This window comes from Symphalangus syndactylus, chromosome 19 (genome assembly GCF_028878055.3).
Source record: "Symphalangus syndactylus isolate Jambi chromosome 19, NHGRI_mSymSyn1-v2.1_pri, whole genome shotgun sequence".
NCBI lineage: Eukaryota > Metazoa > Chordata > Mammalia > Primates > Hylobatidae > Symphalangus > Symphalangus syndactylus.
Window position 1 is genome coordinate 68,619,031 of NC_072434.2, and position 27,603 is coordinate 68,646,633.

A 27,603-nucleotide genomic window follows, 5' to 3' on the forward strand; every position below is an offset into this window, starting at 1 on the left:
AGGTCAGGAGTTCAAGACCAGCCTGGTCAACATGGTGAAACCCCGTCTCTACCAAAAATGCAAAAATTAGCCAGGCATGGTGGCAGGCGCCTGTAGTACCAGCTACTCAGGAGGCTGAGGCAAGAGAATCACTTGAGCCCAGGAGGCAGAGGTTGCAGTGAGCCAAGATCACACCACTGCACTCCAGCCTGGGCGGCAGAGCAAGACACTGCCTCAAAAAGAAAAAAATAAAAAAATAAAATCCACCAGGAGATAATAATCCTGAATCAGACATTGTTAGAAAAGAATCCCTTAATTCAAAAATTCCCTTTACACATTAAAATCAAAGCTTAAAGGTCTGGATGTCTAATGTTATTATAAATTGTAGGTAGCAAGAACTCGAGCTATAGCTTAATGGAATTTCCCAAACACCAAGGGAAGAAATGGATATACTTCTGGACTGCAGGTAGAAAGAAAGAGGAAGGAAAGAAGAAAGGTCAGACATTGGAAACCCTACTGTAGCCCCTACATTACCTTGAGGTTGAACAATGGCTGAAGTGGAAACAAGAGTAAAGCCTCAGGTAGTATGAAGCAGAAGCTAAAGCAGGGAATGCGTATGCCCCGCTGCCCATTCAGGAATCCAGGAACAGAGTAAAGATGGCATCATAGAAAACTTCCACAGAAGATGAGAGACAATGGAAGTGCCCCCAAGTCTCCCTTGGGTATTATGTAAGATTGAGCTGAGGGCAGGGAGGAAAAAGTCAGCTCAATCCTATTGCAGAGGCTGTGGGGTGGACCTCTGGGTCAGGCACTGGAAGGAGGCTGTGATGCGTCATGTCTGCAGCAGTAAGGAGCACTCAGGTGGGGCTGAGTCAGCCAGGGAAGGTCCACTGGACCCTGAGGAAATTAGAAGAGACCATACAACATGCCAGTCACATCTCCAGGAGGCCAGCAAGGACTCAGAAGTCAGCACTAGGGTACGTAAGGACTAGCAGGCTTCTCTCATTGGTGGGAGGACATTGTTTGGCCTTCCTTATATCCAGGTGCCATCCTAGGATGGTGGGGGAGGAACCAGACTTTACAAAGTAAGAAACCACCTGTTTTAGTCCATATGTGCTGCTATAACAAAATACCATACACTTGATGCCTTAGAAACAACAACACAACTCTGGAGGCTGGGAAGTCCAAGATCAAAGCACCAGCAGAGTTGATATGTGGCAAGAGCCCACTTCCTTGTTCATAAATGGCTGTCTTCCAGTTTTGTCCTCAAATGGCAGAAGGGGCGAGGGAGCTCTCTAGGGCCTCTTTCATAAAGGCACTAATCCCATTGATGAGGGCTTTGTCCTCATGACCTAATCACCTCCCAAAGGCCCTACCTCCTAATACCATCATATTGGATGTTAGGATTGCAACATATGAGTGGCGGGAGGGGGGACAGACACAAACATTCAGTCTATAGTACCACTCAAATAGAGTAATTGAAAGCAATATTTATCCAAGAGAGGTAAGAACTTGAAACAGGCAGAGGCATAATACCTTTAATTGGCTAGTTTATGTTTCCCTCCCACTCGTGGTCCATGGAAACTGGGGCTCCTCAGCAAGCTAAGAATGGTTGAGCAAAATAATGAATGCTGTGCTGATTGCACATCTGAGTGTAATGCAAAGATTTTGACCCTGCTAATATGTGCTTGTTTTTTAAAAATCCGTCTTCAATATTTTATCACAGCTGAGGCATCCTTAGCCTACTCTTCCGCAGAAGGCGGCTCTAAATGTTTTTATACACAGGGAGCTATTTCAGCTCTGTACATTACCACGAAGCAGTCACAGAGCCTCCCTTCCCCCATTTGGTGAACACGCCTTTTGAAGCCCTTGGCGTTTGATTCATGCCATTTTGACTACCTTAAAACACACACACACACAAACACACACATACACACACTGACTTTTTTTTTAACCACTCCTTGTGGAGCAGGGCTAATTCATAGGCAGTGTGCCCAGAGTCGACCCACACATTGACTTTTGACTCTATTTGCTTTGTTGACAATTCTCATCTCTCTGGCTAGACTTGGAAGCTGCCTGGAGGCAGGACAGTGGGCCTGGTGGTTCTCACAGACCCCAGCATAAAATGCTTACTGACTGAATTCACCTCAGTGTAATTGTATCAAAGTTATTTGAAAATTCAGACCTTAAGTAACCTGTCACTAGTAAAGCTTTCTGGGACCCACTTTCAGCTTCCCCCCTTTTTCTCTCACTTCTGCCTTCTCTGGCTAAAAGCAAATTTTGGCATTCAAAGGAAGGCTCTGACTTGCTTCTCAAGCTTGTTCCCCATGCCTCAAGTACAGCCTCATCTGCCCCACCTTCTGACACTCACCTCTCTGAAGGCTCCACGTATATAATGATTAGACGCAGGTCTACCTGGATTTGAGAGACTGACTTTTTGACCTCCCGCAAGCCATATAATTATACCATTCTTCATTCCCTCCAAATGATACAGATGCCAACCCACTGTGACCAGAGGTAAACCTAGACTTTTCTGAACCTGGCAGACACCAGCTTGACTGGGTCTCCAGTGCCCAGTGTGGATTTGGTATTCACCCTGCAGCCCTAGCACTATCTGTAGCCACACTCCACCTCCACCCTTTCCCCCAGCCTAGCCCTGGAGCACAGATGCCTGCCAGCCCTGGTAACGCTTGGCTCCAGCTCTGCCATGACCTCTTAGCATCCTCAGTACTCCTGTTTGCTCCTGTCACCTGCTCCCCTGATTCCCATCACCATCCAGCAGCAGCACCTGGGCAGGCTGGCCAGGTGGCACATGGGGCTGGGGAGTGAATGAGTCAGCCATGTTCCTACTCCTGGGCATCCTGAGCAGGATCCTCTGTTTAAGTTCCCGTCCCTTAGAATCACTTAGTAAATCTCCCCCATCTTGCACCAGCCTCCAACCCTCCTGGTGTTCCTCTCCCTTCCAGCTTAAGGGGTAGCTCCTGTATGCCATCATCACTCACTAGCGCTTAGCAAGCATAACCGTGTGCGGGGCCATCTGCAGGACACTGGGACAAGAGAGACCTAAAGAACACCGTCTCTGCCCTTGAGAAAGCTACAAACTTAGAAGAGTAGAAATAGCACAGGTTTTGGACTCGGAAAGCCTGTGTTCAAAGCCCCGGACCCTTACTTGCCTGCTGAGTGACCGGCAGCAATCACTTGACTCTTAGGATTCTCAGTTTTCTAATCTGTAAAATGAGTTTGGATCTCACAGTTTATTGTGCAAGATCATCTGATACTGAGCAAAAAGGACTTACTTGTAACAAGCGAAATGTTTAGGGATATCTGTATATATCTCCAGTTGGCCTTCTATATCCATGGGTACCATATGCATGGGTTCAACCAACTGCAGGTTGAAAATATTTGAAAAAAATGGATGGCTTTGTCTGTACTGAACATGTACAGACTTTTTTCTTATCATGATTCCCTAAATGATACCATATAACAACTATTTACATAACATTTACACTGTATTAAGTATTATAAGTAATCCAGAGGTGATTTAAAGTATATGGGAGGATATGCATGGGCTATATGCAAATACTACATCATTCATATCAGGGACTTGAGCATCTGTGGCTTTTGGTATTCACGGGGATCCTGGAACCAGTACCCCACAGATACCGAGGGAAGACTGTGTGGTGTGGTGTGTGTGTGTGTGTGTGTGTGTTTGTGTGTGTGTGTGTGTGTGGTCTCCAGTTGGCTAGAGAGGACATCAGGATATAAAAGATATCAAAGATACACATGAGTATATATGTAGCAGCAGCTTTGATATTTTTAGAGTGCCTCTGGAGTATCTTCATTAATGTTCCCCCATGGATAAGCCAGCTTCTCTCTCCCCGACTGAGAATAATCTCTCCCAATAAGCAACTGCTTCTTTGCTCATAAGGAACAATTCCCTGGCCTTTCCATATTCAGGGCAAAACAGGACCTTCAGTGCCTCTGGGAATCGTAGGCAGGGGCTTCTGCTGACACCCCAGGCTCTGTGGTCCCTACTCTCCCTCAAACAAACAACATAGAACCAAAGGGAATAATCTCGGGCAGAAGCTCACATGCACAATTAGAAACATGAGTCCCTATGCTGGGGCCCTGCTCTGTCCTAATCCATTCACCCCGTTACTGCCTGACTGCTCTGAGTCAGATTTAAAGCACTCGTTCCCTGCACCTTCTTTGAACCTGCAAATGTACTTCAGCCTAGTGGATTTTGCACATCTGGAAGTTGCCCACAATAAATCCTGCTAATGTAGAATTAAAGTAGGTTAATCTGGCCAGGTGAGGTGGCTCACGCCTGTAATCCCAACACTTTGGGTGGCCAAGGCAGGTGGATCACCTGAGGTCAGGAGTTTGAGACCAGCCTGGCCAACATGGTAAAACCCTGTCTCTACTAAAAATACAAAAATTAGCTGGACGTGGTGGCCTGCACCTGTAGTCTCAGCTACTTGGGAGGCTGAGGCAACAGAATTGCTTGAACCTGAGAGGCAGAGGTTGCAGTGAGCCGAGATAGTGCCCCTGGACTCCAGCCTGGGTCACAGAGCAAGATTCCGTCTCAAAAAATAAAAAAATATATAAAATAAAGTAGATTAATAAGATGGCTTTTGGACAGGGTAAGTTCCTAGAAAATGCAGATGAGAAAAAAATGTACTATAGGCTCAACCCTTCACCCTCCAAGAGTTGAAATCACATAAGCCACACCCTCATCAGTGTACTGCACAAGGAGAGTGCCTTCTGTTAGAATCATTTTAATTGGGAAGCCATTAGGCTGGGGCAGCTACACCACTTTAAGGTTTTACCTAAGCAAGCCAAAGCCCGATGCAAACAGTAAAATGAAACTAGAGACTTTAATGATCAGAAACCACCAACTAACCTCTAAAACCAGTCTTTCCACTGTAATCAATCAAATGTGTTGTATTTGTCTTACTTCCATATTCAGCCTCTAAAAGCCCACACTGCCGTAGCAGAGCTCTCTGAACCTCTTCTGGTTTCAAGGGCTGCCCAAATCATGAATCCTTCTTTGCTCAAATAAACTTTGTCACATTTATTTTGTCTAAAGTTTTTCCTTTAACACTTCCTGTATTTGAATCTGCCTGTGCTTTGCACAAGACAAAGTGGCTATTTAATGCCCATCTGCCAGACAAGTAAAGCTGAGGCCCTGAGCTCAAGTGACCCCCAAGGCCAGACAGTGTCAGAGCCAGGACTAGTTCTAGCAAGACGATGAGTTTTCTGCCTTCCCAAATCTTGCAGTGCCACGTGGAAGCTGAAGTAAATACATTCACATCATTTGAAATAAATGCCCTAGATCTCTGTACAAGGGAAGCAAGAAACTTCAGGAACAGTCCCTCCTCCTGTCAACCTACACATAGCTTCTCATCAGCCCCTTTTCATCCTCACTTTCCAATTGCCACCAACCACCCTCTCTCCCACCCCTTGCTAGCATTTGGTTCACCCTCTGACCTACCTCATAAAATAGCATCTCCTTACATTGCAATAACATAAAACAGCCTGACTTCTTAGAGTCCTTATAAAGATAAAAATGAGATAAGATACACAAGGTGCCTAGCTTAGTGCCTGCCACATAGAAAACCCTCAATAAACCTCCTTATTATTCACTGTTATCTCCCAACATACAATTAACCCAAACACCAGGGAACCCAAACAAGTGAATCAACAAATGTTTATTGAGCGTCTACTGCCTATAGGAAAACAAAAACTGAAATGATACCAGGAAGTTGCTTGTGTCCTTCCCTATCCACCCCTATGTTTGGTATAGGACGCAGGACTGCTATCTCCCACCACCTGCCTTCCTGTCCAGGTTTCCCATCTCAGGCATCAGAACCACTAGTTTGTCAGTTGCTGAAGCCCAGGAGCCGTTCTGATTCCTTTTCCTCACTCCATTCATATCCAATTGCTTCCCAAGTGCTTTTGATTTTATTCCTAAATAGGTCTCAAATCCCATCCTCCTCCCTAACATTACTGCCATCGCCTCCACTCCCAGTAAGACTATAAAGGACCCTCTTTCTCCAGATAGTCATCATTCAGGAGCAGTAATTAGGAGGTTGCAAAAAGAAGCAAAATTGTCATGATGTGAAAATATTCATAAGTTTTCACCCAACCATCCCTCCCCACCGAACACTAGAAACACTAAAACTACCAACCATGCCAACCTCACATGCAGATACAATGCAAGGTGGTTGCAAAGTGACACTGAACATTTAGCTCAATTTGCTGGATTTCATGAAGTTGATGAAAGTGATACTGGAGATCTGCTTCGGTGCCACTGACCAAGAAGTTGGCAGAGTTAAAGCAGTTGCAGCTGAGGAAGGAAAACTGCTGAGGTTCAGGGCAGGATTGGTCCTTGAAAAGGTAATGGTTTGAGTGTCAAAGTATTGAAGGAGGGCTTTGGAGAAACTAATGAACTCTTTGAAAGTTTTCATGATTCTTCCTCAAAACTCAAGCGGGAAGCAAAAAGTGTTGCATCCTGCTGTCTTGTCTTCTTTTCAGCATGAGTTCTCCCCTCAAAAAGTCAACAACTGAGTGATTCCTTGTTCTAAGAGCTAGCGCAAAACTGCAATTATTACATAAATATCACGAAATACAAAGTCACATGAAAACTTTTTCATAATTTTTTGTATTATCTTTCAAAGTAAAACACTAATAAAGCCTTTTTTTAAAAAAAAAATGTTTACTAAGGAATGTGGACCTCCATTTTACTTTCAGTGGTCCCTTTCCAATATCAGTTATCTGCAAATAATGAGGGTTTCCTGTCTTGCAATTGTCTCTTCCTGGTGTCTGCACTCTCCACACTGCAGCGAATCTGGCTATAAACAGCCCTGCTTTAAAATCTTACATGATTCTCCATTGCCCTTAGGAATAAAGTCCAGAATTCTTCACACAGTGCCAGAGCCCTGCGTGATCTGGCCACTGCCTCCCTCTCCACTCTCAGCCTTTGCACTAACTGCTCCATGTTTGCACCAGTCCTACCACTACTTTGCAAGTCCCCCGCCCCAGTGCTATGCACTTCCTAGCCGAAGGACCTTTATTCATCTCCTTCCTGCAGCCTGGAACCCTCTTCCCCGCCTTCTTTCCCAGGAGAGGAAAGGGTGCCTATTTGTTCTCTGCTGTTTCCTGGCATGAAGAAGGCACTTGATAAATATTTAAATGAGTAAATAGGCTGTGAAAGTTCTTCCTGACTCTGACAAATGAGTATGTTAGGTAAGCCACATGTTCCCTCACTCCTGTAAGCATCCACAACCAACGGTACTTCAGTCCACCACCATTCATCACCGTGAGCCCACCTCCTACTGTACTTGTAAATTAAGAACCTGGCACGCCTTACTAGAACATCGTCCTCCTTTTAGAGTGGATAATAGCAAGCGAGCAGTGTTCTAGAAGCAAGATTATAGAGAACATCAATCCTGGGCATGACAGATACCCAGAAAACTCAAAAGGCCCCAGGTGCTGTGTTCTCAGCAGACGGTGGGGTATTGGGGTCGCCCAAGGAAGAAAGTCATTAAGAGTTTCAAAGATTAGTCCCAAGTCTGGTATTTTTCTGAAACAAAGAGTTTCAAAGATTAGCCCCAAGCACTGGTGTTTTTCTGAACAATGGTAACGTGACTCATTTATGGCAACTATAATTTTTATAGCCTCAAAATAACTCTTTGGAGTCATGCTGCATATCATAAGGCACACTAATCCACTTCTGCTGCCCCCCGTAGGTTTCCCGGCATCTCCACTCCTGGTTCCCATGACGACCCAGAAGGGGCCTCTCAGACCTGATAGCAGCGTGTGGGCAGCTCCTCAGGGAGGGGCAGCTATCACACATCACTACATTTGGCCAAGGACAATTCTGGGCCAGGGGGGTCTTCGGCTTCCAGGAGCTACAGAGCACTCCAGAGAGTTAATGTACTTCAAAACAGAGGAAAGAACAGGAAAGGCTGGCAGGTCATCTTTGAATCGGAAGCCATTTTTGCCTTACCTTCTAAGTTTTCAGTGGAGAGGAAAAGGAAAAAGAAAAAGAAAAAAAAGTAAGCAAACTCTTCACAGCTGAAGAAACTTGGTCATATTATTTCAGAGTTGCTCCTAGTTGCTTATGAAGCCCACCAGGCCAATTCTCATCCATCTTGTTTCTGTGATTGCAGAAGGAATAAGACTCAATGGCATGAAACAGCTTCAGGACTTTCTGCCTCACCTCCAGCTTTAAATCAGACCTTTAATGCTACCTAGAGGGAAACATTTTTCTTAGTAAATTATGAAAGTGGAATTGATTCACCAGAGGGGGAAAAAACCCACTGAGTAAATATATTTGAGGCTTATGTAAACACATCTCAGAGTGTGTTTCAAGGGAAAGCGGCTTGCTTACTGAGTTTAATTATAATGCTCTTTGGTTTCAAAAATAAGACAAAAATGCTAGAAGCCAGGTGTAACAGGGAAAGAAATGAAAAGATGAGCACTGAGATGCAATTGTTAGCCCAGGCACGGCTGAAAAACACGGGATGAGATACAAAAATGGCACATCACCGTTATTGCTAGGGACAGCCCTGGCACACTGTCAAGTGTCCCCTCCGAAAATGATCCTAAATGGCCCAGTAGTTCCAACTCTGGGCTAGGTATCCTGAGGTTTCCAAATATACATAGATCTTTAAAGTGCATCGAATATTAAACAGAGGATAATGGCATCTCCTAGCAAGATGAGGGTGGTCTTCCAGGCTCAAATATACTGAGATGAGGTGAACTGAACTCAAATGTTAAAATGCCAAGGAACCCAGTGGGATGTTGTGAGCAGAAAACAAGATACTTTGAGGCCAGGAAAATATCCTGAGTACAATGCCCAAGAGCAAAAATACGTGAAAGGAGATAGAAAGGAAGCAAAACTCTTAAAGAGAGTAGTAGAGGGGACCCTGGCCAGGCTGGTGGGCAGGACAACTGCAGAGAAAGCCTTTCAATCAGAAGCCACTGACTGCACAGAAGCCTGGAGCGCATCTACAGAAGCACAGAGTTTCTCCAAACACCAAAGTGAGGACAGCTAGCAGTAGCTCAAAGCACATCACAAGTGAAAGCCGACTGGAATGCAGAAAGTCCCCGGGGTCCACACCATAATTCAGGCCCGGTGGGGGCTTGACGTAGACTAAAGGCAATAAACCCGTCGTAACCTGCTTGCAGATCTAGTCTGTCCAGCGCATACAGTACTGGCCAGAGTAGTGATTTCTAGATTTCTAGAAAATCTAGACTTCTGATTTCCTTTTTAAAAAAATTTTTTTCATACAAACAATCCCACAGTACTTATTGTCATCTTGTAATAATATAAGGGTAATCAAAACAATATGAATAAATATTCATATTGGACAAAGGACACCTAAAAACAAACTATATCCTTCTCAACAATTTCTCACTTCATTGATCATTTCTAGTTGGAGACACTATGTAGCCGAGTAATATTATCTCCTTTTAGCATGATCCAACCCAGTTGTTTTAACTTTGTTTTAGAATAAATCTCTTCTCATCAACTAATACAAGGTTCATATACTCATCAAAACCAATGATACAGCCTTCTATCCACATATTCCCTGCTTATAGAGCCATACCTGAATCTGAGATCTATTTTGTAAGAATCTGAAGATGAGGTTGATGGGCTCCGTCATAGCCTTCTGCACTTTCTGGCCCTGACCACAGTACACCGTGATGGAATTTCCTAGATTCTGATTTCTTACAAAAACTGCAAAATCTGGCCAAAATTTCTCTCTCTACTCATTCTACCAATATTTACTGAGCACTCACTTTGTGCCAAGTATTCCAGGCCCTAAGGATAAAACAGTGGGGAAAAATAAAATCCTTGATGTTATGGAGTATGCATGCTAGTGAGAAAGACAAACAATAAATAAACGCATGTGACAGGTGGTGGTAAATCCTGTAAAGAAACCACAGCAGGGTGAGGGGAATGAGAGTTTCTAGGGGAGCGGTAGGAAACACAAGGCAGTCTGGGAAGGTCTCCCGGCTCCTGCATGGCAGCATCCAGCTCGAGCTAGGTGATGGCCTCCTCCTCACACAGGGCAGGCTCTCTGGTTTGCCACAGTCCCCACTACTCTCTCATTACCTCCTCCTGGCCTACTTTACTCATTTATGCAGCCTCTGTAGGCATCAGAGTTGTGGCCCCCAGAGTTAATCCTTCCCTAGATCCCTCTGTATCGGTCAGGGTTCTCTAGAGGGACAGGACTAATAGGATAGATGTATATATGAAAGGGAGTTTATTAAGGAGTATTGACTCACACGGTCACAAGGTGAAATTCCACAATAAGCCATCTACAAGCTGAGGAGCAAGGAAGCCAGTCTGAGTCCCAAAACCCCAAAAGCAGGGAAGCCAACAGTGCAGCCTTCAGTCTGTGGCTGAAGGTCTGAGAGCCCCTGGCAAACCACTGGTGTAAGTCCAAGAGTCCAAAAGCTGAAGAACTTGGAGCCTGATGTTCAAGGGCAGGAAGCATCCAGCGCAGGAGAAAGATGAAGGCCGGAAGACTTGGCAAGTCTAGTCCTTCCATATTCCTCAGCCTGCTTTTATCCTGGCCACGCTGGCAGCTGATTATATTGTGCCCACCCAGATTGAGGGTGGGTCTGCCTCTCCCAGCCCACTGACTCAAATGTTAATCTCCTTTGGCAACATCCTCACAGACACACCCAGGAACAATATTTTGTATCCTTCAATCCAATCAAGTTGACACTCAATATTAATCATCATGCCCTCCAACTCCAGATACCCAGGATCCAGCAGAGAAAGGAGACACTGCTTCCAAGCAGACACACAAAACAAGTCAGAGCGAATGGGATTTGAGGAAATACTAGCCTAAGCCAAGTCTGAAGGGGGTGGGGGGAACACTCCAGGCACTGCCCTGTTAAATGATGGAGAAATACAGTTTTTGAGTCCTGAATACGTGTACAGAAGGGGCTCCAGATGCAACTGGGGAAGGATCCCCAGATCTGTCTCCCACTATAGGGCACAAGGCTGGGGGTTCCAGGTGGCAGTGCATCAGGGACCAAGGTTGAGCAAGAATGCAGACCAAAGTAACCAGGTACTGGGTCATGAAGCCTGGGAACACATCCCAGGGCTGCTCAGCTACCCTACAGGACCCCTGAGGGAGGCACAAAGAGGCCTCCTGGAGCAGAAGGGAGAGGGTAAACTGAAGTGCAAAGTAAAGGGAGAGAGTAAACCAAACTGCTCCACTTTCAAGGAGCAGGTTTGGGACAAGGTATGGAGTGGCCTCATTCCATTCCCTAAGCCAGCAAGAAATGCCACCTGTAACTTTACGAGGTGACTATGGGGATACAGGGAGCACTGTGGGGAAAACAGACCACTCTCTGTACAGGGAAGATCCAATCCACTTCTGCCAGCTGGTGAGGGATTGCCCAGCCGGAAGTCAGCAAGAATAGCTGAGACAACAAGAGGGAGGTGACACAGCAACCACAGGGCCGAGAGAAAGCACTAGAGAGAAAACAGTGCCTGCAAGGGACTTGTTAGATGGGACTTGTTTCCATTCCTCAGGTTCATGGCCTCTTAGAAGAAGGGCATCACCTGTCCTTTCTCCCGTGAGCAGGTGGTGTGGATTTGCTTCCAGAAGGACCAGCCTTTTCTGGGAGCATCCTGCTGTATTCCTTGGATGGCGGGAGCCAGCCTACTGAAGAACTGAGGGTGTACATCTCCCAGCCAGTCCCAGATGCTGCTGCCAGGGCTTCCAGTAAATGCCCAGAGCTGCCCTGAATGTGATGGAGGCCTTAACACAGCCTGTAACCTCACCCTTCCTGCTTCTGCGCCAGCCTGCCTCCACCTTTTTCTCTTCAACCACATCCCCGAGAGAGCACACATAGGCTCCCTTGAGCCTTGGGGACTGGGACATTGCATTACTGATGCTTGATCAACTGCATTGTCTTCAGATCTCTTTTAGTTATGCTCTTTAAGAACCATCCACATGTGCTGGAACTAATGGCTGAGGCGGGACAGCAGGGTACCCCTAGTAAGCAGAGAGAGCTGAAGAAGCCCAAGACTCACGGCCAGTCTGTGATAGAGAAATTGTGCTTAGGCCCTGGGATGATGTCTGCAAAACTGAAGCCACAGGCAGAGAGCGGAGCTGATAGGTGTGAAGTCAAGTCCTAACACTGGGGTCTGTGAAAGGTGTTAAAATAATCATCCCGTAGAATGCAGAACGGATTCATTTTAACAAGCAACCCTCTGAGTAGGAATCAGCAACACTCTAGGACTTGATCTTCAGACCCAAACCTCAGGCAGCTCAGCCAAGCTGGAGCTCAGAGAGCACCCCCTGGCCTAGGACCACCTGCCACCTCTCATAAGGTTCAGGGGGTGTCTTCCTGGGGACTCAGGCTCACCGGCAATTTTGCACTTTTCTTACAAAGTGAGGAATAGTCAGGTCAGCTCTGAGTAGGTGAAACTGGAGAACACTGACAAAATTCTCTTCTGGCAAAAAGAAGTCTCCCCTGGCAGAAGGAGCCCAGCATTCCTGTAAGGCAGGATTCTTAACCTTTCCTGTGCATTGTGAAAGAAAAGTAGAATATTGGGACCCCAAACTCATTATGCTAAAGGAAAAGTTAAGCTTGGGAATTGAGTCGCCCAAAAACTACCTTTCTTTTGTTCCCAAACAGATAGTTGTAATTTCACAGGCTTGCTTTATCCTATGTAAAATGCAGATTTACTAAGCACAAGAAAAATGCATAAATGATTTGTCCTCTACCCACTTCTTTTCACATGTAAAATGTAGATTCACTGAGCACTAATCAGAGCCTCACAAGAATGTAACCACTTGTCTTATTGCCTACCCTCTCCTTTTTTTTCTTCCCTCCTGCTTGCTCTTTCCTCTTTAAATATTGAAGTTCCCAAAACCCTCTTTGGAAAAAGAACAGGTCACAGATTCCACTGCTACTTGTGTTTCTTTTTCCCAGATGTGTCCTCAACCCTAACAAAATAAAACCTCGAATTGATAGAGACCTGCTGAGGTCACTTCTTGGTTTACAGGAAAGACCCCTTTGGCAAATGCTTCAGACGAAAAATAGCGCCATAAAAAAACTGTTATACTGAAAGTTATCAAAATGTTTTTTAAAAATTATAATAATGCTGTGCTTTTCTACTAATGTCTTGAACAAAAGATTTGGAGAGGGGCCTGATAGACAACATAATTATGAAATGGCAGTGAGCAGACGTGGGGTTTTGGATATTTGTAGCAACTGTCATGTGATATGAAAATCACCCCTGATTTCCATGACTGTACTTCATCTCCTGCAGTCATACGGAAAGGAGCTAAGTTAGTGAGGATTCGTGGAACTCTCCACGCAAAGCAGAATTCTTTCGTGCTCCTGAAATAATGCGCAATATGCAAATCCTCCTGTAATCCATGGCCTCAAACTCTCATTAAAGTGGAAGGGGTTGCCCTGGGGACCCTTTGTTCAGAGTAGAAAGGAGAGTGGTGTTAGTGGAACAAAACTAGAGGGCGATGAGCACCAAGACCCAAAATTGAGGGAAACGATGTGCCGCAGAGTAGAGGAGCCACCACGGGTAGCAAAGTGAACTTCCCCGAATCACAGTTAAGCCCTCTGGGCCGCATGGAGCTGTCACCTGCAGTTTTTCCCACCTCCTGGAGGCCTGACCCTGTGCTCTCCAGAATCAATGAGCGGATTTGGCCCTTTACGTTCCCTGAGGCTTCCCTGATTGCTCATTAAAAGTACCTGCTCAGTCCTAGTGAATTGATTTACTTTGCCACAGTCCTCGAAGGATGCTACAGATCAAAAGGTGTCCAGGAAAGTGATCTTAAAGATGCTGACACTACTCCCAGTTACTGACTAGCGGTGTGCATGCCAGGCCCCTGTTCCAGTCCAGGCCACACTCCATGGGGGAGCGTGGACTCACAGAGGAAAATCAATGTGCAGGTTGCAGAAGAGAAGGCAACTGGATTTAGGTTGTTGCTGTTGGTTCCTTGTTTGCCTTTAGAGACATAAGAAAAGGTCCAGTCATTCTCTTTACAAAACAGAAATACAGAATATAAAACTCAATAAATGCAACAAAAATGAAAAAGACATCCATTTCATAGAGGTGAAGAGAAAAATCAGGTCAATAGAGAAAAGGGGGTTAGAAGACAAAAGCACACACAGGCACAAACACACGGAGTATAAGACAGAGTGAAAAATAGATGGGGAAGGCAGGAGACAGAGAAAGAAACCCCAGCACTTACCAAACCCTTAAGGCAAAGCTCATCTCACTCATGAATCCTGCTCCCAGTGGAAAATAAGCCACCCACTAGATTCAAAGTTTGGATAAACCTAGTAGCATGTGTTATTCAAAAAGCACTCTAATTTCTTTCTACATTCTGGAAGTCTCTGGTCCTCTTTTAGGAAAGAAGAAAGTCTCTTGCTCCCCATTCCTGAAGGCAGCAAGCATCAAATTTCATTTTTTAGAGACCAAGGTCTTCTACTTTTATACAGTAGCATTGCTCATGTGGCCTCTGGGCCTATTAACACATAGAGAGGATTCAAGTCCTGTTGCATTTTCACAACCGTAGGCACAAATGATACCACGCCTTAGTGTTTCCCTGCCTGTGGATGCACTCAGGTAAGAACTGGATGGAACTTGCATGGCAGGTAGAGTTAGCAGTTACTGCTGAGCCTGTGAGAGACCGGCTAACTCTGAGAGTCCTGCTGGGGTCCCCAAGATGCAGTGAGCACTGTGTTCCTTTATTCACAGCCACCAGCAGGGGCTGGGGACAGTCTCCTTCATGACCTGTTCCCAGGACATCCTTCCACTGTCAAGGATCAGTTAGCACCTCCAACCCCCTTAATGTACCCACCCAGCAGTGTCAGCAAGCTGGCAACAGACATGCAGACAAGCTGGTTTGCATGAAACTCTGAAATCTTTTGAAAATAGAGACACATAGGCAACCTCAGGATGGAATTTTTACTCTAAATGCCTGATCCATCCTAATGGACAAAAGTGATACTGGCAAAGGAAAATGAAAAATACAAAAAGCCTTGGATTTAGGCTATCTGTGTTTTCAAATGATTTAATAACGATGACAGGCAGGGGTTTACACCAACAGATCAAAAGTGCAACAAACATTTATGGAGCCCTGCTAGGCACCAGGCACCGTGGATATATCGATGTGTAAGACAGTCTCATGGAGCACACAGTCAAGACTCCCAGAGTTATTAACATCCCCCTCCACCCATGGTAGCCCCCTCTTCCTAGAGGACAAGGAACCAAGTGTCAACTCTCTACCCATCACAACCACATGACCAGCTGTCTTTGATTATATCCCCACTTTACAGCTGTAAAAACTGAGGTGGAGAGGCCAGAGATGCACCAAGAAGACTACCTGTGCATGCTGAATTAGGCACTGCTAGTGGTAGATCGAGAGAGAGAGGAGGAGCCCTTGGCAAAGGCATTTCCAGGAGCATTGCAGAGTGATGGATTTAGAAGACGGGGAAAGATGCCAGGGCCATAGGGCTCAGAGGGCAGAGGTAGACTTGGAGAGGGAGAGTGCAGGCTGGACCAGACCTGGGTTCCCCCTCCATTTACATGTTGGGGTGTACCTGCCTTATTCTTTCTGCCCAGAGCCATGGCCATGCCCCCTTCCTTTGGATAGTTCTCCCTGTGGTTTTAGAGGAGGTTCCCAGTCACAAGAGGCTCCCAACAGCAAGAGTGGGCCCCTGACCCAGGCTGGGCCCACTGCTCTGGCTGCAGTAACTGGCTCAAGGAGTGAGAGAAGACCCAAACCATAACATCACAGTCCTTTTCTGAGATCTGTAAAACCAAAGCTGGTTTACAATTATACTGAGGGAAAGTCTGGAATCATTAGTGGTCCTGTTTCCTGCCAGATGGATCCTGTCTGCCATGGAAGAGAATGAAGCCAACCTGTAGATACCAACAGAGAAGAGAGATGGGCAGAGAGTGTGCCAGGAACATTTAGATCCCTGGAACCAGGCTCTGAGGCCAACAATGCCGTTCCCCTTCCATGATCTAGTTGGATGAGCCAATAAATTCTCCTTTTCCTTAAGCTATTAATAGTTGGGTTGGACTTTGAAAGCCAGTTACCAAAGGAGTTCTGGTTGATATATGGGTATGACTTACTATAAGGGGGTGCACAAAGCCAGAAATGGGTACTGTATTCACTGGACAAAGTCTATTTCAGTGGCCACAGAGACCACGAGATGCTCTGAGATGTGCATAGGCCAAAATGCAAGGGAGAGAGACTGTACTGGAACGAGCAGTGGAGGGACTGGCTGGGTCCCTGCAGTTTCCTGAGTGATGTGCACCCTTGAGCGTCCACTGGAAAAAGCACCCACAGACATGACCCACAGGGGACCGCACATTATAGCTTATTCCATCACCACATGGGGCGACCCTGAGACTGCCTTCCACTCCAGTAGGACACTGAGTGTGGGTGGCCCTTGCTAGACCTGGTGAGAACGGGCTCCACTGAGAAGACAGAGCAAGGAAAGGCTGGGATTGCCAGGAACAGCAACTCTGAAGAAGGACTCTCCTTCTCAGTGTGCCAGGAGGCCTGAGCGTCGTGGGAGGGCTTTCGTTTGAGGGCTGTCTCAACAAGGGATTTACTCATTTAATTACTTAAATGGAGGTAAAATCATACTGTCCTCCTTCAGGGACTGAGCTGCCCAAAGAAAAGTCATATTCTACAGGAAAAATTACTTGAAACAATTGGATCCTTGGCATTCAGCTTCGTCAATCTTTGTTTTCCTAAAATATGTCTTCAAGGAAAGCCAGCTCCTGGGCTCTATGTAAGCGTAGGCTCTGATGTTAGCCAAGAGACTCATACATTTAGGATGAAAATCTGGCTTAGCAAGGACAGTAGGGAGGAAGGGACAACGCACAGCCCACCCTGACAGAAGCAGCCAGACTTTGGACCTGCTGGCAAATAGCCTCACACACCCAATATGAAGTGCAAACAAGGAGATCCATCCTTTGGAGGCAGGATCAATCCACCACAGTGCATACACACGACAGAGTGCAACACTTGGAATGGGTCACAGAGAACGAAGTTCTTTATAGACTGTTATGGAAAGATCTCCCAAATACTTTATTAAGTGAAATAACACCAAATAATGGCAAGGTGCCAAACAGTGTTGATAGTGTGCTGCCTTCAATACAAGAAGGGATATTTAGAATATATACTTAGATTTGCTTGAATTTGCATAAAGAAACACGGAGGGAATTTTTTGCATGGCTGCAAGGCAGTGAGCAATGGAGTCAGTGGAGTCAACTGGAGACAGTGGGAAACAGACTTCACTGGGTGCCTTTCAGTTGCTTTAATTTTTATATTGTGTGTATTCAAAATAATGATGAAATAATAACACAGAACTCTATGAAAAAGACATCATTTTCATTATACAAATCAACTGTTTTAAAAAATCCCAGCCTGGAAAACATGGCAAAACCCTGTCTCTACAAAAAATACAAAAAAATTAGCTGGGTGTGGTGGTGCACGCCTGTTGTCCCAGCTGCTCAGGAGGTTGAGCAGGGAGGATCACTTGAGCCCAGGAGAAGGAGGTTGCAGTGAGCCGAGATCGGGCCACTGCACTCCAGCCTGGGAGACAGAGCCAGGCCCTGTCTCAAATACATATATATATATATAAACATCTTTTTTTAGAAACCCTTACAGCAGATCACACTGTGCTGTGTTGTACCCTGAAAAGCCAACAGAACATTTAACAAATGTTAATCCATATCAGGCCCCAGCTCAACAAGTGCCGCGTGCTGCTCCCTTGTTCTTTGGGAACACACACGGTATGTCAAGTGGGGAATCTCTCCTCTTAATCTCTCACAATTCACCCACTGTTCAGGACCAGCCCTGACTCAGATCCCTCAGGCCACAGAAGCTGTTGCAACTCAGCCCCTAGCTCCCCACCCTGACGCTCTGGGTTATAGCCTTGGCGCTGTGAATCACCTCTTCTACTGGCAGAGGCTCAGTCTGCACCTGGCTCCTTTCAGGAGGTTGGACTCCCCAGCCCCTTTCCGCCGTGTTCATTAAAAACCACCACCGCAGCGGCTGGGCTCCCCGGAGCAGCCACCACAGAGGCTTCCGCATTTGTTCTGATGTGAGCTGGATTCGGAGAGCTGGTTTGGTTCATTTCCTGTGCTTCCAGCCTCCGTCTCCACTGGCAGCACGCACTCACCATGGTAACGCTCAGGCCGATTTCTGGAAACCCTCACTTCTCCTTGCTTAAAACTATTCAAAGAAAACTCCATTCAAGCCCATCAAGGAAAAGGTACTTATTAAATACCTTTCCCAAAGTTAAAACATCTCCAACAAGGAGCTGTTTGAGGCGCCTTCGAAGTCGTGTGTCCCTGAGACGCATGCATAATTAGGTTAAACATGGAGCTGGAAGTAAAAAGGCACCACACTTACCCAGAACAAGAAAAGGTCAGAACACTACCCCTCTGTGAGCTCTCACACGGAAGCTCGGGAAATGGAGGCTGTGGTTTTCAGGGAATGGGGCACGCGCTTGTGTGCGGCACCCCGAATCCTTCCCGCTGCTTGATCGTCACGCTCTGTGAGCTCTTTCTAAGGTACATTTGCTATATTCATTAAAGGAGAGAACATTGGAAGCATTTAAAATAAAATGCCTTGTGATTTTCAAAATCATGAACATTTCCAGCAGGCTGAAGGGAAAGGGCTTTCTTGGTTGCAATAAGAAAGAATGAGACAAAGAGAAAACCTCCTGAAAAAAAAGGTGGGGGGGTGGGTGATGGGGTCCATGTGATGCTGAGGTTTCTGTTTGTTTTGCTGATTTTCAGTAAGCCGGATTTGTTTCTTTTTCGCCTTCATTTCCAGTTCTGTATTTTGCAGCTGTCACTTGATGGTGGTTTGGAAGCCCCTCAAATTCAATTCAGAGCCATGTTGTCCATAAAATGTAAGGGTTGTCCAATTCAACGCAGAAACTCCCATCTGTGAGGCCTTGGTATCAGGAGGGCTTATGAGATCGATAAAGCTCATCTGCTACCAAGGAGCGCCTCAGTTTCTGACAATGGAGGCTAGAACTTACAAAACTAAATGAAATTATTTCTTAAACTCAACAGCCCCTAATTTAAAAGGAATATGTTAAGTTCAGAAATGAAGGTTTTGATTACAGGATCCCAGGCCTATGAAAGAATGCCTGGCTAGAAAAATAAGATTCCTATTTTCTTACTAATTATAAAAGCACTTATTATGACAGCCCATAATTACTTAGATAAGGCCATTCCAAAGGACAAATTATGTCTAGTTAAAGGTAACTACAACAAAAACACAGTATAGCACGGATATCTACTCTACACCTGTAATCCTGGCTCCTTGCTCTAGCATTAAAGTGGTTAAATGAACTGACAAAATCTCTCATTAGGGGGAGCCAAGAGGTAGTTCCAGCATTTGGACCTACAGTGAAGTTCCAGCATTTGGACTCACAGTGAAGAATGCAGTCTCAAAAACACAAACCCAGACGGACACATCAGGTACCTAATTCACTTGGTGAAGTCTCACAGCTTCATCTGATGTTTACTCATGACACATACACACCCGCCCTCTCCCAAAACAAATAAGACTCTCCCCAGTTACTCACCTAGACCACCCTGACAAATGTCTGTGCACGTGGCTCCACCAACGATAAACTGAGGGCTGGGACACAACTCCTGAAAGTAATTTGGAACAAAACACAAGTCACAAGGTGCTCAGTGACGTGGCAGCCTGGGGAAAGGAACATCAGAGTTCCAGGTTGCAGAGCTGGAAGAAACCCAGGATTGTCTACTGCCCATCACATGGTTTTATTGTTGAGGACTCTGAATCCCAGAGAGGGGATGAGCCCTGCCCACAGTCACACAGCCGGGGGTGAACAGAGCGAGAGCTGGAATCCAGAGCCCCTGCCAGGACTAGCTTTTTCATTTTTTATTTATTTTTTATTTATTTTATTTTATTTTATTTTTTTGAGACAGCGTCTCTCTTTGTTGCCCAGCCTGGAGAGCAGTGGCATGATCTCAGCTCACTGCAACCTCCGCCTCCTGGATTCAAGTGATTTTCCTGCCTCAGCCTACCACATAGCAGGGATTACAGGTGCGTGCCACCACGCCAGCTAATTTTTTTTTTTTTTTTTTTTGTATTTTTAGTAGAGATGGAGTTTCACCATGTTGGCCAGGCTGGTCTCGAACTCCTGACCTCAAGTGATCCATCTGCCTCGGCCTCCCAAAGTGCTGGGATTACAGGCATGAGCCACAGCACCCGGACAGGACTAGTGTTTTAATACTATATGTGTGGTGTGGGTGTGTGGGTGTGAAAAGGTGGTGAGGAGCAGGGAGGTAGGAGAAAGGCAAAGGCTGAGATAATATGTGATGAAAAATGGTCTCACCCATTCAGACAACACCCCTATTTACATAAAGAGAAGATTAGAAGAATATTTAGCAAAATGCTGTGCACCCTGTGGGCACTCGTTAAAGTCTTGACTAAATGATAATGACCATGCCATGTGCTGATGGACACACTGAGGTGTCAGATGTACCATGTATCCTGAGGCGAGAACTCATCTCTGATACATTCACATATCTGACCTGTACTTCCTCCACTCACCTATCTCAACTGGCATCTGCCTACAAGCAATCTCACGGCCCTGGCACTCTGTTGGGGCACAATGACACACGCTTTAGTCATCCTTTCTTTGTTTACCCAGCAAGGATTTTTTGAGTGCCCCTTCTGTATCCAGTACCCTTTGAACAATGGCAGGCAGGGGAAACAGGGAAACATGGTGAAATGAAGAAAGAAAAGAAATAAACCACGTAGTTCTTGGCCTCAAGGTGCTTTTGGTGTATATAGCAAACCAAGATTGACATTATGAAAAAGTCAGAGGAAAAAAAAGCTAGGGCCTAATAATAGAATGTAGGCTATATCCACAAAGGGAGAAAAAACACAGAGAGAAAAATGAGAAGGGCCCAATAGGGATGATGGTTGCAAGACTTAGTGGGTGGGAGGTGATGCCTGTCCACTGGAAAGGTAGGATGCAGGAGCAGTCTATGTACTGGATCCTAAAGAAGAGATGGGTCTACCTGTTCACCAGGCAAACTGCTAGGGAAAAAGGGCAGGACCTCAAGGGACAAAACAGAAGTCAGCCTACATTTAACTGGAGGCGTCCTGGGCTGCAGTACATCAAAGACTGTCTGGCCAGAGAGAGAGAATCATTTCGTTCTTATTTCATAGAGGTGAAGAAAGGGCAGATCAGAAAGGACCAGGAAGCAGGAGGGTGGGCTGAGGGCAGACGCATGGGGTCTGGATGAAGCTGACAATGGGGATTCTGGGATTCTGTTGTGTGAGGTGGAGCCTTCCAGGTGGCAGCCCCATAGCCTCTATAAGGTGCTGGCTTCTGCTGAAACGGCAGAAACAGCTCCTCTGGGCTGACTTTTTTTTTTTCAAGTATTAAAAATAATTATGCTGGGGGCAGTGGCTGATGCCTGTAATCCCAGCACTTTGGGAGGCCAAGGTGGGCGGATCACCTGAGGTCAGGAGTTCGAAACCATCCTAGCTAACATGGTGAAACCCCCTCTCTACTAAAAATACAAAAATTAGCCAGGCATGGTGGTGTGCCCCGGTAATCCCAGCTACTCGGGAGGCTGAGGCAGGAGAACCCAGGAGGCGGAGGTTGCAGTAAGCCAAGATCACGCCATTGCACTCCAGCTTGGGCAACAAGAGCTAAACTCCGTCTCAAAAACAACAACAACAACAAAAATTTATTTACCTGTTTTTCATTGAAAAACTAATACATGAACATGAGAAAAAACCAACAGTAAATAATGGTGTAAAACACAAAATCCCTTCCGCCTCAGAGTCCACACTGGTAACATTTCTTAAGTGTCCCTCCAGAAACTGTCTTCTGATATAAAAGCACATTTATATACATACACACTTTTTTATTTTTATTTTTTTATTTTTATTTTTTTTGAGATGGAGTCTCACTCTTTCGCCCAGGCCAGAGTGCAGTGGCGCGATCTCGGCTCACTGCAAGCTCTGCCTCCCGGGTTCACGCCATTCTCCTGCCTCAGCCTCCCGAGTAGCTGGGACCACAGGCACCCGCCACCATGCCCGGCTAATTTTTTGTAGTTTTAGTAGAGACGGGGTTTCACCATGTTAACCAGGATGGTCTCCATCTCCTGACCTCGTGATCCACCCGCCTCGGCCTCCCAAAGTGCTGGAATTATAGCCGTGAGCCACCGCAGCCAGCCACATACACACATTTTTATCACATATGTCTTGTACATATGTCTTAGGACATAGAGAGCTTTATAACTTCATTAAAAGTACCACAAGTTATTTAGCTCGTTTATTTTGTTGCTATTTATCTATTTGTAAATAAATGTTCTCTAGTGATGGACCTTTAGTTTTTTGTTTATTCATTGGCTTTCAGCCTTTGCAATCTCTGGCGGCAACTTAAAGAGAAAAGTGGCACCAGCCAATCTGGGTGTTCTAAAAGTGTGCAGCTGCAAATGTTCACCCCCCGTCCTCAAGAGCTCCCAGTCTCCAGGCAGTCATTTCTTGGCAAATAAAAGGCAGAGAGATCTGAAAGAGTAATAAGTAAAAAGAAAGAGAAAAAAAAATTTAATTTAAATGTTTAAAAAAAAAAGAAGGAAAAGGTTGTATCGTTAAGAGGAAAGAAAAGACAGCACACTCAATAGGGGTTTGGAAGAATCTCTTTTCTTAAAAACTCTCTTAAAATAGGTTCTTGGCTGGGCATGGTGGCTCACACCTGTAATCCCAGCACTTTGAGAGGCCAAAGCGGGTGAATCACCTGAGGTCAGGAGTTCGAGACCAGCCTGGCCAACAGGGCAAAACCCTGTCTCTACTAAAAATACAAAAATTAGCCAGGCGTGGTTGTGGGCGCCTGTAGTCCCAGCTACTCAGGAGGCTGAAGCAAGAGAATCACTTGAACCCAGGAGGCAGAGGTTGCAGTGAGCCGAGATTGCGCCACTGCACTTTAGCCTGGGCAACAGAGTGAGACTCTGTCTCAAAAAATAAATAAATAGATAAATAGATTCCTGTTCTTCATCCTCCATTCATCCATCAATCTACTGAAATCTGACTTCTACATCCATAGCTTCATAAAACTCCTCTCACCCATGTCACCAATAATAACTAACTTCTCTTTGCATTTGGTACCATTGGTATTCCCTCTCGGAAAGCTCTGCTCCCTTGACTTCCATGCCCTTACTCATGCTTGATTTTCTCCTCGCCTTTTTGAGCATTTCTCCTCAGTCTCCTTCATGCATTCCTCTACTGTGCTTACCCCTAAGTATCAAGGAACCCCTGGCCCTTGGTCCTCAACCCTCTGAGATTATCCCATTTCATATCAGTAACACCCCTAAGTATTCTCTCTCAGTGACATCATTCAACCCCATGGCTTCAACTATTAACTGCAGAATATGCTGATGCTTCCAAAATAACTCCCTGAGCTGTATCTTCTATTACCTGTGTCACATTGCTCATGAGATAGAATTTCATTAGATTCGTATCTAATAGGCCTCCCAAGTTCTGCTAAAATGTTGAGTTTGGGTTGGAAGACAGAGTCATTGGCAAAGGCTACAGATAATTGAAAGTGAAATATACAGAATGGTGCTAAGTAGTTTGTAGGTAGATGGAATGTCTATTTTACTACGTGGTACTCAGTATAATTCAAAAATGCCCCCACCCCAGAAAAACACATACACACACCAAGAAATGCCATGACTAATATGTTGCATGAATCTTTCAGGGACCACAGAAAGTCCCCAGCTTTGGGCTGGGCATGGTGGCTCACGTCTGTAATCCCAGCACTTAGGGAGGCCAAGGTGGGCTGATCACTTGAGGTCAGGAGTTTGAGACCAGCCCGGCCAACATGGTGAAATCCCATCTTTACAAATAAAAATGCAAAAACTAGCCAGGCATGGTGGTGTGCACCTGTAATCCCAGCTACCTAGGAGGCTGAGGCATAAGAATTGTTTGAAACCAGGAGGCAGAGGTTGCAGTGAGCCAAGATAGCGCCACCGCACTACAGCCTGGGTGACAGAGTGAAATTCTGTCTCAAAAAGAAAGTCCCCAGCTTTGCAAGGAGATTCCATCTCACTACGATGCCCAAAGAACTTACCCCAAGTCTTCTCTCCATCACTAAGTTCCTGTTGAAGCACAGATCAGAGATACAAAGTAATTGGCAGTCAGAGAGGTTTTAAAGAGGCAGAATTCTGTGAAGAGGCAGCCTCCCATCTGCCCACACTTAAAACCCTTTCTTTATCTTTCCTAATAACAATCGTGTCTTTTTAGTAACACTGTTTTCTATTACTCAAGCGAGGATCTCAAAACACTCCATAAATACCAATTACTGTAACCTAGGATCAGCTCTGATGACCAGGCCTAAGGAAATACAGGTATCAGTCAAGAATCCAAGGCAGAAAGTGACTGAAACCCACACTGTCTCAGTGATGATGGCTGCTTGGCCACACTGCTCTCCTACAGCGTTAACCATGTCTGATAGCTTTGGTTTGCACTTTAGGAGCTCTGGTTTTTAGAAGCCCCAGAGATGCTGCCATCTTCATCATCATCATCTTCAAGTATAGCCACATTGGTTGACCCAGCACCTCCGTCCCTCTGTGATCTGGTCCCACTGGATGTTTCCAGCTTTGTCTGTCAGTTTCCCACAGTGAGTGATTATCACTCTCCTCCCATCACAATGGACTCCCACCTTCCTCTGAATACACATGCTCCCAATGCACTGCCACAACCCAGTACCTCTGCCCACACCTGCGCCTTCTCTTCAGTCTCTCTCCCGATTCTCTTCCACCAACAATCCCAACTCAAATGTCTCCGGTAATTAACCTGCCCCAATTTCACTGTCAAATTTAACTGCTTTTTCCCCTGAACTCCCATACATTGTGTTCATATTTCTATTTATTTCACCCTCTGGACATTCTGTCTTGTAATAATAGCTAGATTTCCTCATTCAAGCCTCCCAATAACCCAAGCCTCCCAAAAAACAATGAAGTGGGTAATATTATTATCCCCATTTTATGGATGAGAAAACTGAGTCTTGGAGTGGTTAGTAACTTCTCCATGGTTCCCCAGCCAGCAAATGGCCAGAGGGGACCAGAAACCTGATCTACCTGACGCACGAGCTCATGCTCTCAACCACTCTGCGGCCTGCCAGCTGTCCACTTGTCAGTATGTCCCTCCCTGATGAGCCAAATCTCCACAAAGACTCCTCTCCAGCACCTGAACACAACCAGCAAGCAATAAATCATGGCTAAACTGAAAACTCCAGATTCACTCCAGATGTAGCAGCTGAAGAAAGAATGGAAGCTCTAAGCTGAGGCCTGTCACCCTCATCCTTATCCTAACCTCCCAACAATTCATCCCCTTGGCATTTCTCTTAAATTGGGTCCTTACTATGCAGCTGACATCACCTCATTGCTGTCTTGCTGTATTTCTCCTTAAAATCAATAAACCACTTAATTGCCAAAAAGTGGACACTTCAGGGAAGAATATCATTGACTGCGCTGCACCAGGGCGCACTCATGCTGGGCATCCCTCAAACCACAGGACCTGGGCTGGGCATTGACCAAGCACAGAGGGGAAGCCAGAAAATAAGGAGGCAAAAATCTACCGGCTAAGAACATCCCCACCCCGATCTCGCATAGCCAACCATGCTGTTTGCAGTAGGATTGTTCTTGCCCAACCCTAAATTGTCTCAGGATTGTGAATAACCAAAAGTTCATCCTGAGAACCCATGCTTGACCTTGAGCCCTTCCTCTGGGCAAACTTGTCCTGAAACCCTTGGGACAAGAGCCCAAGCAAATCTTTGCTCAATTGCTTATGAATAGGCAGAAACACCCAGCAGGGGCAGGATGTCAAATGGCATGATTTCAGAAAACATCTAAGTATCGAGCTTTATTTTATTATTGAGAGGACAAAAACACGCGTACATATATGTTCAGCCCATCTCATCTGCTTTCCCCCAAAGGCCGGTAGAAATTAACGTCTATGTGGGAACCAGGATCATATGAGTCACATTTAGGCAGCGGACTTAAAGCCCCCAACACTGAAGAAGTACAAAATCACCCTCAAAAGCAGCAATGAAATAAAAAAGCAAACGACATAATTAAAAATGGGCAAAGGGGCTGGGCGCAGTAGCTCACACCTGTAATCCCAACATTTTGGGAGGCCAAGGCAGGTGGATCACTTGAGACCAGGAGTTTGAGACCAGCCTGGCCAACATGGCAAAACCCAATCTCTACTAAAAATACAAAAACTTAGCCGGACGTGGTGGCAGGAGCCTGTGGTCACAGCTACTTGGGAGGCTGGGACACGAGATTCACTTGAATCTGGGAGACAGAGGTTGCAGTGAGCCAAGATCACGCCACTGCAGTCCAGCCTAGGCAACAGAGTGAGACCCAGTCTTTAAAAAAATAATAAAAATAAAAATAAAAAAAGGCAAAGAACTTGGATAAATATTTCTCCAAAGATGATCTACAAATGGTCAATAAGCACATGAAAAGATGCTCAGCATCACTGATCTTTGGGGAAACGCAAATCAAAACCACAATGAGATGTCACCTCACCCATTAGAATGGCTACTATCAAAAAACAGAAAATGGCTGGGTGCAGTGGCTCACACCTGTAATCCTAGCACTTTGGGAGGCCAAGGAGGGCAGATCACCTGAGGTCAGGAGTTCAAGACCAGCCTGGCCAACATGGCAAAACCCTGTCTCTACTAAAAATATAAAAATTTGTTGGGCATTGTTACGAGTGCCTGTAATCCCAGCTACTTGGGAGTCTGAGGCAGGAGAATCACTTGAACCCGAGGGGCAGAGGTTGCAGTGAGCCAAGATCACGCCATTGTACTCCAGCCTGGGTGATAAGAGTGAAACTCCATCTCAAAAAAAAAAAAAAAGAAAGAAAGAAAATAACAAACACTGGCAAGGATGTGGAGAAATAGGAACCCTGTGCACTGCTGGTGGGAATGCAAAACGGTGCAACCACTATATAAAACAGTACAGCAGTTCCTCAAAGACTTGAACAACATGATCCAGTCATGGGTCATATCTTTTAGGTATATAACAAAAAGAACTGGAAGCAGGGTCTCAAAGAGAAGTTTGTATACCCACGTTTGTAGCAGCATGATTCACGATAACCAAAAGGTGGAAGCAACCCAAGACCAACAATGGATGAATGAATAAACAAAATGTGGTCTATACACACCACAGAATACTATTCAACCTTCAAAAGGAAGGAAATTCTGACGTATGCCACAACACGGATGAATCTTCAGGATATTATGCTAAGTGAGTTATGCCAGTCACAAAAGGACAAATACTGTTTAATTCCACTTATATGAGGTACCCAGCATAGTCAAATTCAAAGAGACAGAAAGTAGAACAGTGGTTGTCAGAAATTGGGGGGAAGGGCCAGGCGCAGTGGCTCACACCTGTAATCCCAGCACTTTGGGAGGCCGAAGTGGGCAGATCACTTGAGGTCAGGAGTTCCAGACCATCTTGGCCAATATGGCAACACCCCATCTCTACTAAAAATACAAAAAATTAGCCAGGTTTGA

General features: G+C 45.5%; 1 protein-coding gene and 1 pseudogene across 1 annotated transcript in view; both read right to left on the reverse strand.

Moving 5' to 3' along the window:
• CAPN8 (calpain 8) overlaps positions 1-27,603 on the reverse strand; it is a 71,639-nt gene that overhangs the window by 42,742 nt on the left and 1,294 nt on the right. Inside the window, exon 2 of the mRNA XM_055234076.2 lies at positions 19,612-19,681. Within this exon, the coding sequence (XP_055090051.1) occupies positions 19,612-19,681 (70 nt within the window). The remainder of the gene's footprint in view (positions 1-19,611; positions 19,682-27,603) is intronic.
• On the reverse strand, positions 9,292-18,101 carry LOC129458796 (small nuclear ribonucleoprotein E-like; annotated as a pseudogene).